Source organism: Symphalangus syndactylus, chromosome 23, assembly GCF_028878055.3.
Source record: "Symphalangus syndactylus isolate Jambi chromosome 23, NHGRI_mSymSyn1-v2.1_pri, whole genome shotgun sequence".
NCBI classification, from domain to species: Eukaryota; Metazoa; Chordata; class Mammalia; order Primates; family Hylobatidae; genus Symphalangus; species Symphalangus syndactylus.
In genome coordinates, this window is record NC_072445.2 from 18084848 (window position 1) to 18096133 (window position 11286).

The window sequence follows — 11286 nt, forward strand, 5'->3', positions numbered from 1 at the left end:
TCCCCCAAATGCTCTGCCCCCATCCCTTTCCTCATCCTTACATCCCAGTTGAGATGATAGTCCTCAGGCGGAAGTTCCCGGACCACCCAAAGCATGACCCTCTACCGACTCTATCCTTTTCCTTCCCACTATTCTTTTCCCTTCATAGCACCCACTGCAACTTGTAAGGACATCTTTATTTGGATGTTTATGCTTTTAACGGCTGTCTCTCTCACTGGATGAGACGCTCCAAGTGGTCAGCGACTGTGCTGGTTTATTGCCCCATGCTCTTCATGCCAGCATAGGGGTGACCTAGCAGGGCCCTCGAAGGTGAGGAATGGGAAAAACGTGGAGTCAGCTCCCTTGTGCCCAGCCTCCCTGGGTTATCCCTGTCCCCAGGCTCCTCCTCCATCCTCCAGATGGCAACCCCTAGGGCAGTGGTGAGGGCTCCAGGGCGTGTGTCCTCTCATTCTTCCTCCTGTCCCTCCATCCCTCATCATTTCTACAGCAAGGACAAGGGTCTGTGCTGGACACAGAGAAAGGCCTGGAACTACTGGCCTCTGACCCCACCCAGCAAGGCCCTACCGTGCTCAGGGGACAATTTCCTTCTCTCTGCCTCCACCACAAAGTCACAGGGCAGGCCTGTCTAAAAAGCCCCAATGCACACAGACATGCATGCGCGCAAAACAGCTCTAGAAGGGAAAAACTTTTTTTAACGTCTCTGCCATTTTAGTGTCATGTTACTGAAACTTCCCTTCCCCAGTGGCTCAGTTCAGAGCCTTCTCTGTGAAGTCTTTAAACAACAGTGTTTCAGGGTCCTCAACAGCAATAAGATGGGACGCCTCTCAGGGTTCTGCTTGCTCCTATTTCAGTCTCTTCTCACTCAGGAAAGTCTGTGTTTCCTACTGGTTGGCAGTTTCAGGCTGATCCAACATGGGTAGAAACAAGAGCACCTGCCATTTTCAAGAGAGGCAAACAGGCTTCACCCAGGATACCTGGGGCTTTGGGGGTCTTCCAAGAATCCCTGTCCACCTGGAAAGCTCTTCCTTCCAGACTGGCTCTCTTCCACTTGCAGTCCCTCCTCCTCAGCTCAGGACTGTACTGGCTGGCCCCTGGCTCTGGCCACAGCAGTCCCTAGGGCACCAGAAGAGCACACAGCCTGGGCCCAAACTGCAGCAGTTATGACTCTGGCTTCCAGATGGAAAGAGGTGGAGCCCTGAGGATCCCAGACCCTGCCTGGCTTCAGTCGGTACACAGCAGCAGTTTCCCTGAGATCTTCAGGTCATCAAAGGGCAAAAGGACAAGGGACTGAGAAGGAGAACGGAAAGAAGCAAGATCAGAGGACATAGGAAAAAGCGACTTGGGAAAGGGGACCCAGGGAAACCTGTTGGGCCACTCCCTCCCTACCAAACGACAGTTGAAGACCATCAGGGAACAAATCTTCATACGAATCCTCAAAATAGTGGCCCCTCTGGGCTTGGCAGAGCCCCGAGGACTTAGGCAAGCCTTCCTTTTCTAAGATAACGCCAGAATATCCGAGTTAGGAGAGACCTTAGAGGTGATCCAGCCCATGGACCTGGAGTTGTTTGTTGTTGTTGGGGGAGGGGGAGGGGGTGCTGGGTCCTCGCAGAACATTTAGGTTTCTTTTTTACACTGAACATTCAAAAATAGGAAAGACTGTACAGAAAATCTGAGTTTCACCTCTCAAAAAAGTCCAAGACCAGGAAAAACTGGGCCTACATTCCTGCTCTGTAAGCCTTTGCTGAAGCTGAGTACAGAGACCCTCAGGGATGGCTCTCTGGGTTCTTATAGGCCTCACCACACCATGGTCTCATACCTGGCCAACTTCGCTGATTCACTTTAACTGCAGGGTCCCGGTAAGAGTCCAAATTTGGCTGCCTGGTCCTGACCAACTAAGGAAACAGGCTCAAGTTCCCACAGTTGGTCAGTGGCAGAGTCCTGGTTATACCCCAGGACTCCTGGCTCCCTGGCCCTTTCAGCTAATGACAGAACCTCTCTCTGCTGTGGGTGTGCGAGGCCCTGGAAAGCAAAGCATATGCCACTTACTTCCTCACTCAGGTCCTGGGGCGTCTCATCCTCCACATTCCGCAGCAGGGAGTCAGCACCCGCCTTGCACAGAGTGGATGAGATGCCCATGAGACCCCGGCCAGCTGCCAGGTGCAGGGGTGTGCACCCGTTCAGCATGCGGGCATCTACCTGGGCACCAGCCTGGAGCAGGAACTGTACCAGGCCCCGCTCTTGGGTTTCCACAGCCAGGTGCAGCGCTGTCTTCCCACTGGTGCCCTCCTGGGGAGGAATAAGGATGTCAGCCAGGGTCCTCAGAGGCAGTGTGCTGGGCCTGGGCTCTGGGTAAGGAGGTGAATGCCACCTCTTCTGACTGCTGGGCAGGGGACTTGGGGCTGTGTCAGGTAGGGGCAGGCCCTGGGCTGGGCAGTGCTTTGCTGGCTGCCTCACCTGCACATCAATGTCAGCTCCATTCTGAAGCAGCAGTTCCATGAGTGGTTGGTTCTTCTGAAGGGTGGCAATGTGGAGACAAGCCAGACCTGGGATGGGGTGAGGGTGAGGGTGAGGGCTGCTGATCTGCATCCAGCAACTCCCTCTCTCCTGGGACCTCCCTACCACTCAGCCCCAAGGGACTCACGGCCCACACTCAATGTCTCTAATCACAAGACTGTTAAAATGCAAACCCCAAAACCCCCTCAAAAGTCTAAGGGGAAAGGAACTCAAAGTTTCCACCTTTTCAGAGTCATGTTATTGAAACTTTCATGCTTCAGGGGTCAGGCTGCTGAGTGACACCCCCAAAGAACACCCTCCTTCTATACACAAACTACAACACACACACACAACCTGCCTTCAAGCCCAGTCTGAAAGCCACCTTTTCTGAAAAGCCACCTCAGATCCTCATATCCCCAGCCCTTTCTCAGGGGCCACTTCCTTCTGTACTCCTCTGGCCTTTTTGCTCTCTTTTCTGGTCTGGACACTCCCGACCCTTGCTTAGTAATAGAGATTTCGATTCAAATTTACATTCTTCACCTCCTTCAAGGCCCTATTCAGATGTCACTGGCTCCAGAAGGCCTTCTCGGATCACCCTATTTAACAATCATATCAACTCTCCTACTCCCCACATTCCTTCCTCTCACTCTGCTCTACTTTTTACTACAGCACTTACTTCCTTTTAACATATTACATAGTTCACTTCTTATATTTATTGCTCATCTCAGTCTTTCTCTGTTTTACACACAGATGCAAGTGTAGCTCCTAGGAAAATGTCTGGCACATAGAAAACCCTCAGTACATCTCTGTTGAATGAATGAATCAGGTCATCTAATCTCTATTAAACTAAGTATCTTAAGGGCAAGATTTAGTTTTCTGCTCAGCACGTAGTAGGTACTGGTTAAATTTGAAATCAAATCATCCATTCATTCATTTGGTGAAGATGTACTGAATATCTATGTGCTTACAGTAGGAGGGGCACCAATGGACAAGCTGGGACCCTCCCTTCCCCAAGAGTGGGGTCCCTATCTCCTATGCCCTCCTCATCCCACAGGCCCTTAAGACTGTCCACACCTTGCCAGTTTTGCAGCTGGAGGTCCAGAGAGTGAGATGTTCCTCTGCCTGGCTCTGGCTGCCCCTCCAGCAGGCAGCGGGCACAGGCCAGGTGCTGGCGCTGGCAGGCCACATGAAGGGCTGTGTCACCATGCCGGTCCTGTAGTGCCCGGCTGGCCCCTTTCAGCACCAGTGCCCGAACTGCACCCGGTTGGTCCAGATGTACAGCCAGATGGAGTGCTGTCTGGAGGCACAAATAGAGGGTCATGGGGCCACTGCAGCATGCTCCCACCTCTGGGAACATGCTTGGGCTCAAGAATCACCAGCTGCCAGCATCTTCTTTGAAAGCAGCTTATAAGGGCCATAGCCTGTTTTTTTCCAAGGAAATACTACCAAGCCCTTCCCCTGTCACACCCCTCCTCCAGCAAGCTCTTGGTATCCCAATTCTGGAAGCAAGGTGAAGAAAGTAGCTCCCTGCTTTTCCTGTAAGTCACCTTAGGCCCTGGAGAAAGGACATGTAGGAGATGAGTCTAGCCCCTCACTGTGGGGAGACCTCTGTTACCCCCAGGGGTTAGGCTGCAGGAGGAAAGATAGAGGCACCAGGCAGTCTCTCCCTGGCAAAACTCTCTGTTAAGGCTCCATTCAGATGGCATCTCCTCTGTAAGCCTTCCCTGGCTGCTGCACACAGACACTGGACCCTATAGCTGCTCGTATGTGTCTCTATCACAACTCTTGTCACCAGGCTGAGTCCCCCAGCCCAGGATGCAAGCACCTCAGGACACAGGCCATGTCTTACTTGTGTCTGTCTCCTCAGTTTCTAGCTCAGTGTCTGGCATCTGGTTTCCTAAGTGAGCAGCCTTTGGACTGGTGTGGCTGCTGGGGATGGCTGCCAGGGCACAAACAGGTAGCTGGGCATAACCCTCTCTCGCCACCAACCTGGTAAAGGTTATTTTGAATGTCCAGGACCTCCTGGGGCAGCAAAGCCAGGCAACAGAGCAGCACCGCTGGGGCCTCGTGAATCACTGCCAGGTGGACCAGCCTAGGGGAGCAGAGGCGGGGCTTAGAGTTAGGGCCCAGGCCAGAGAGAGTGGGTTGCGGTCTTGGGGTTAGAAGAAACACATCAAACTTTTAACTAGCTACCCATAGGGTAGGTCCAGGAAGTGAGAGTGTAGGCCAGGAAGTGAGGGTTGGTGTGGGAAGCCAGGATCCTAGGGTTGGAGCTCCAAGTTCCCACTGCTGGCCTTCAGGAGGGCCTTGGCTGGGTGGGCATGTGGGAAGGGTGCTGACAGGACAACAGCCTTCCTGTCCAGCCTGCCCACACCCACTCCTCTTTGCCCTCAGGGCTCTGCCCAGCCAGCTGCAGCTCAAAGCCAAATTGAAAGCTGCCGAAGTAGTCCAGAGGGGGTTTCCAGGGCTGAGCACCCCATCACCCCAGCACACAGGAAAGAAGGAGACAGTTGCAGGGTTACCCCGTACCCCCAAGCAACTCAATGTTACACATTCCAAGGGAGAGACACAGAAACTCTTGGAAGAGGAGCAAGGAGACAGTGCAGCATCCCGTCCTGCTGCCCTTCCCTGGGAGTCAAGAGGCACCTCTCAGATAGCACAGACCAGGTCGGGCCTAACAGAGGCCCTCCATTCCTGTGCGGACCTCCAAGAGGAGGTCTTTGTAGTGCAGAAAATGTATTTGTTGAGGGGGCCAAGAACCTTAATCTAGGGGTAATGGGGGCAGTTGGGAGGGGAAGTTCCAGTCTTGGGGTTTCCCCGCGTCAGGTGAGGAAAACGAAAGCCAATGCTGGAGGGTCTAGGCCGGGACAGCTGCCTTGGGGCATTAGTGAGGGGGGTAGATTGGCTAAAAGGCCCATCTGGGCTGGGAAGGGGGCTGCTTGGGCAGGAGGGTGGCAGGCTTTGGCGGCAGGCAGCAGGAGAGGCCCAGGAGAGTGACGGAGGGAGGGAGGAACTGCTCTGGAAATCCCCTAGGCCAGGGCCTGCTCTCTGGGTCACATTCTTGCAGCCACCTCCCTCTCTCCCCCAGTATCCCCTCCTCCCACTTCCTCTTCCCACTTCCATACCTCCCACAGCCCAGACACCTCCAACAGAGGGAGGAAAGTGCCCCCTCCTCTCTGGGGACTCGCTGGGGAGCCCGGACACTTCTCCCCTCCACACACACACCCAGTCTGGACACAACACCTGCTTCTAACTAGAGATGGAAGAGGCTGGGGCTGAGAGGCTAATAAAAGACGGCAATGTCAAAAGTCCCCTTTCCTTGGATCAAAGGTCATCAGAGGTATCTTGCATGCAGCCCCCAAAACCTTGGGGTTCTGGGCCTGAGGGCTGGTGATCCAGGCAGAGTACAGAAAGGACTGGGTCACTCCTCTCCCACCCACTGGGTCCACCAGCTATCTTTATCAATGGCCACCCAGGATTAGGACCCTGCATCTCCAAAAAGCAGGTTAGGACAGCCACCTCCTGCCTCCCCTACTCCTATTTATATGAGCACCCTTGACCAGGGATTCCAGCCCTCCCCAACTCTATTTCTCATCCCCAGTTCCCAACCTTTCCCTTCTCTGTCAATGTTTTCTTCTTCCTGGGGGGCTAAATCCTCAACTGGCCAACCCATCCCACACAACTGCCTTTTACTTCAACTGCCCTCTGGCCCACTCCCACCAAACTCCATCTGGGTCTGGAGGAGGAAGGGTTAAGTGAGGGAGTAAGACACGACAGTTAGTGGGACTCGGGGGGCTCTGGAGGTAGAGGATGTCAGGGACACTGACTCTAGCCCTCACTTCCCCTTTCTTAGCAGAGGAGGAAGTAAGCTGGGGCAGCCAGCCGCCTATCTGTCTGCTGGGGCAACAGTGCCCAGCCTGGCTCACTCCCTCCTCCTGAGGACCAGCCCCAAACCTACACCCTGGTGGCATCCCCCATGCTTAGCTTCCTGGCCCCGACTGGCAACCTGTAACTGGCACCTGTTGTTCCTTGAGACAGAGCATTCTGAGGTCAGGAACTGGGAATCCCAGATATTGAGCAAATAAGGATGTCCCCTTCCCCAGCAAGAAGAAACAAAAAAACTGGACTTGGTCAGGGGAATTTTCTCTTCCTAGGGGTGGATTACTGGTAGATTTCCAAGATGCTGGCTGGGTTAAGGGTCCTGCCGGCTCTGTCCACCCCGAAATGGGAGGACAGAGATGATTCCTTGGCCTGGCTGGACCTCAAAAGTGGGCTGAGAGTTAAGTCTGGAGTTTGGAAGAGCGAATGGGGACTTGAAGGATCTTCACGGGGGACTGGGGATGCCCGACCTGTTGCGGCTCTTGGGCAGGCCCAGAGTTAGCATCCCGATTCAGCCTAGCCCCCATACTCACGTGTCTCCGTCCTCGGAGATGTAAGTGAGTGCTTCCAGCTGCTGAGGGCTCAGCGCCCCCACGTGGGGGAGTGGCAGGCGTGGGGCCGGGTCCTCAGCCTCGGGGTCCCCCAGCAAGGACAGGGTCTCGGTGAGCGAGGAGGAGCCATAGGTGGAATCAGCCCGCTCCCCATCCGCGTCTTCCTTCTCCTGTGGTTCCTTGGCGGGCCCCGGAGGATGGGTGCAGGGCTGGGGGCTGCCGTCCGAAGGCCCGGAGGCTGGAGCGGAGGCGGACTCGGGTAGGGAGCGCAGAGAGCGCAGAGACTCAATGCCAGAGTCGTACTGGCTCTCGTCCGCCTCGTCCGGCCCCTTCCGCGCCTCCGACATGCCCGCGGCTCTGGCCCGCGGGGGCCCGGTCTGAGCAGGATCCGGCTCCCGGCTCCGCCGCGTCGCCTTTCCGGGTTGCGGGTCCGCTTGGCAGAGCGGGCGCCCGGCCCGCGGCGGCCTCCTTCCCGGGCTGTGGGGCTCCGAGGGGCCGGAGCGCAGCCAGGACAAGGTTCGGAGCGCCGGCCAGGTCCACCCAGCGGTTACTGTGGGCAGCCGAACCGCCCAAGCGGGTCCTCCTCCTCGCCCCGCCCCTCCGGACCAACAGGGTCGCCTCACGCCGGATGGCCCCGCCCCCTCCCCGCCCCCGGCGGGCGCTTCCGGAAAGAGGCCCCGCCTCTCCGGAATCCCCCTTCCCGGGCTCTGCGTAGGCTTGGAGTCTGTGGTTCCCGGGCCTTGACTCACTCCTTCGTTGATTCATTCACTCATTCATTCATTCACTCTTTCCCCCTTCCTCCTTCATTCCATTCATTAGTTCCACGCATGTACTGTTTCCTTCTTTCACTTCTATTTCTTAATTCATTTGTTTTATTTTTATTTTTTATTTTTTTGACACGAAGTGTTGCTCCGTTGCCCAGGCTGGAGTGCAGTGGTGCGATCTCGGCTCACTGCACCCTCCGCCTCCTGGTTTCAACCGATTCTCCTGCCTCAGCCTCTCGAGTAGCTGGGACTACAAGTAGAGACGGGGGTCTCGCCACTTTGCCCACGCTGGTCTCGAACTCCTGGGTTCAAGCGATCTGCCTGCCTCGGACTCCCAAAGTGCTTGGATTACAGGCTGTGAGCCACCGGGCCCGGATCATTCATTTGTTTTAAAAGAAGTATCTATTAATTGTCTGTACAAGCTGGCATCTTTGGGGGAGGGCATGTAGTCGATGGGATGGGGAAGCACTGCTTCCTATCCCCTGCCCATTTATCTCAATTTCTCTTGCTTTCTCATCTTTCCCTATCAGTGCCCAGGAGTATGGGTAGGGAAAGGGGACTCCCATTATCTTTAAAGGAGCAGTTCTCCTGGGTCTTGGAAGACAGTCTCCTGTGTCAACGACCCACATCACATGGAATTGGGCATGAAAATATTTTTTTGGAAAGAGCGTCTTCTCAGGGAAACTGTTGTCTAAAAAGCAAAGTGGTTGTGGAGTTTCTTCTTCCTCAAAGGGTGAAACCCTGGCCTTGGGTAGTTACAGTTTCTGGTCAACCCCAGCAGTCAAGGAAGTGGGGTCAGGTTGGGGAGGCCCCAGACATGCTGGGTTGCACTCTGCTCAGGTCCCCAACACAGCCCCAATCTTAGTCCCAAAACATCTTTCCTCTTTCGCTGTCCCTGGGCCTAGGAAGGCCGTGGGAGCACCCCACTACAAGTGAGCCCTAAGCCCATGCCCCATGATTTATTCCCTCATTCCTCCCCAGTATTCCAAGTGCTATCAGCCTAACGCCAGCAATGCCCTTAGAGGGTTATCCCCAAGGGAACATGTAGGTTTTCCATCTCCAGCATTGGGGAAAGGAAGGTGGAGGAGTGTAGACAGCAACGTTTTGCAGGGGGGAGGCCAGCTTTCCCATGGCCCTTCCCCTGCAACCTCATTTTATTCATCCATCATTCACCTACTTGACAAACATGTATGGAAGGTCTCCTGTAATGTCTGACATTGTTCTTTCTACTGGAAGCAAAACTGACCATCACAGTAATAACCAGTAACCACCCCCCATGACCAACAAAAAAATCCCATGGTCCTAAAAAAGCTCCTTGGCAATGACAGCTCAGAGTGGTTGGGATAAGACAGAAGTGAGAACAGGGTGTTGTGGGGGTACACAGAGGGGCCAGCCACTCAGTGGGGTGAGAGGCAAGGAACGTTCCATTTGAACTGAGAATGGGAAGGGAAGAGAGATAGGGAGAGGAGAAGGACCTAGTCTCTGGGGGGTAATTGGAGGCAGAAGAGTTGGGGGATGGCTGAGGGGAGAAGATGGCCCACTGTTCTTCAACCCCATGTAGGACCAGAGTGGGAAGGATGTGATGAGCATGAGGCCCAGTGAGGAGCCACGAGGGGAAAGGCCTGGGAAATTGAAGCATCTCCTTCCCTTGAGTCAGCATGATATCAGATGTTCTCAATCTCCTCCCCTGACATGTTCCTCTCCAGTCCTCAAAGGTTGCAGCAAAAGTATAGTAATAAACTCCAGACCCAGGCCAACTGGGTTCAAAATTTGGCCAAGCGCGGTGGCTCACGCCTGTAATCACACCTATAAATTTTGGGAGGCTGAGGTGGGTGGATCATTTGAGGTCAGGAGTTCAAGACCAGCCTGGCCAACATAGCGATACCTCATCTCTACTAAAAATACAAAAATTAGCTGGGCCTGGTGGCACATGCCTGTAATTAATCCCAGCTACTTGGGAGGCTGAGGCAGGAGAATCACTTGAGGGTGGAGGTTGCAGTGAGCCGAGATCGTGCCACTGCACTCCAGCCTGGGCAACAGAGTGAGATTCAGTCTAAAAACAAAAACAAAATAACCCACACGAAATCTGACACTATCATCCCCATTTTAATGTTGGGAAACTGAGGCCCAGAGAGGTGAGTTGACTTGCTCAAGTTAAAATAGAAAGTGCAGAGATGGCTTCTGATCTAATCCAAAACTTATATATATTTTTTAGTGAAACTTTCTTTTCTTTATCAAGATGTAAACCACATAGGGTGGGAGTGTCTGAGCCCTCCGCAAGGACATAAGAACTCAGGAGTGTGCAAGGACCTCCTTTTTATTCATACAGAGGCTGAATTTAAGGAAAAACCCACTCAACCCAGCCAGGTGTTTGGCCCTGAGCCGTAACAGGTGTGTGGCAGTCCCTTTTATGGCCACATGAGGTCAGCATTGAGTCACCCACTGGCCCCACTACCAGAGCCTGCACTTGACAGGAATCCTTTCCAATGCTCCAGGAATGGGGAGATCCGACCAGGGCAGTGTTATCTGAAAGGGTGACCTGGGGACTTTGACTTAAGCCACAGCATGGTTAGGGACCTGACCTCACCTCCTCAGCTCCAGTCTTCTCTGAGGCTGGGCCCCTCGTCTTTCTCTCTGTTGTTTTCTGGTTCCCTTTGTGCCCCTACTCCCCACCTCCACCCACCCCAGCTAGGCTCATCTTAAGGAAACAGGCCTGGTTTCCATGGTGACCAGCCGGTCAGCTGGCTCCTTCCACCGCCCCCTGCCTCACTCCCCTTTCCTGTAGCTTCCAGGGAAGGGTACTGTGTGTGAATGGAGAAGGCAGGGGTAGCCTTTTGTCTCTTGGGAGCTCTAGGGTTGGCCAAAAAGAGCTAAACTGTCCCTCCTCCAAAGCCCTTTGAAGTGGAGACAGGAAGGCAGTGGGGGGTGGGTGTCAAGAGGAAGATTACGGCGCCTAAATGGGGAGCACGAGAGGATCCTCTGTGGGTTTGGAAAGGCCAAGGTTAGGGGCTCTGTTCTCTGTGGGCAGTGAGGACTGAATTGCGTGGAAGGGGTTGAAACTGGAACAAGAGGGGCTGGAGTTAGCTGTGAGGCCAGCTTCCCAAAAAGCATGGGTGGGAGATGCTGGAATGAGCCACCAAGTGAGATTCTGCCTCTGCTAAGGGAGTGAACAAGACCCCCGCCTCTTCTGGATAGCCGCCTTCCTCTGGGCAGGGAGAATGGACCCATCAACCTGCAGAGGACCATGCAGGCTGGATAGCTCTAAGCAACAGTTGGACAGAGAGCCACCTTCACCTCACCTGGAAAGAGAAGAGTAGTAAAATGAAGGCAGGGCCAGGAGTGGGACTAGAGGGGTGGCAGCAGTGGCTCTCCTGTCCCTAATAAGGGGAAGGAATATCCTGGGCAGATCAGTGTGTTTGTACCCTATCCCCCAAAATCAGACATCGAGGCTTTGCCCCAAACTAACTTCCTACCCACAAATATTCCCCATAGATTTTGAGTGGGAAAGATCTGAATTCTAGGACTAGCTCTGTGAGTGCTAGCAGGTGACCTTGAGTAAGCCATTTACTCTCCCTCTGCCTTGGTTCCCTGTGAGTAAT

General features: G+C 54.2%; 1 protein-coding gene across 1 annotated transcript; it reads right to left on the minus strand.

The window, feature by feature from the left end:
• Positions 1-161: 161 nt before the first annotated feature.
• Positions 162-7703, minus strand: NFKBIE (NFKB inhibitor epsilon). Its single transcript, XM_055263071.2, is given in 7 exon segments — positions 162-1287; positions 2047-2286; positions 2455-2543; positions 3568-3790; positions 4483-4585; positions 6906-7546; positions 7548-7703. Coding segments are annotated over 7 exon segments (1503 nt in total). The 5' UTR covers positions 7689-7703; the 3' UTR covers positions 162-1221.
• Between the last annotated feature and the right edge of the window lie 3583 nt (positions 7704-11286).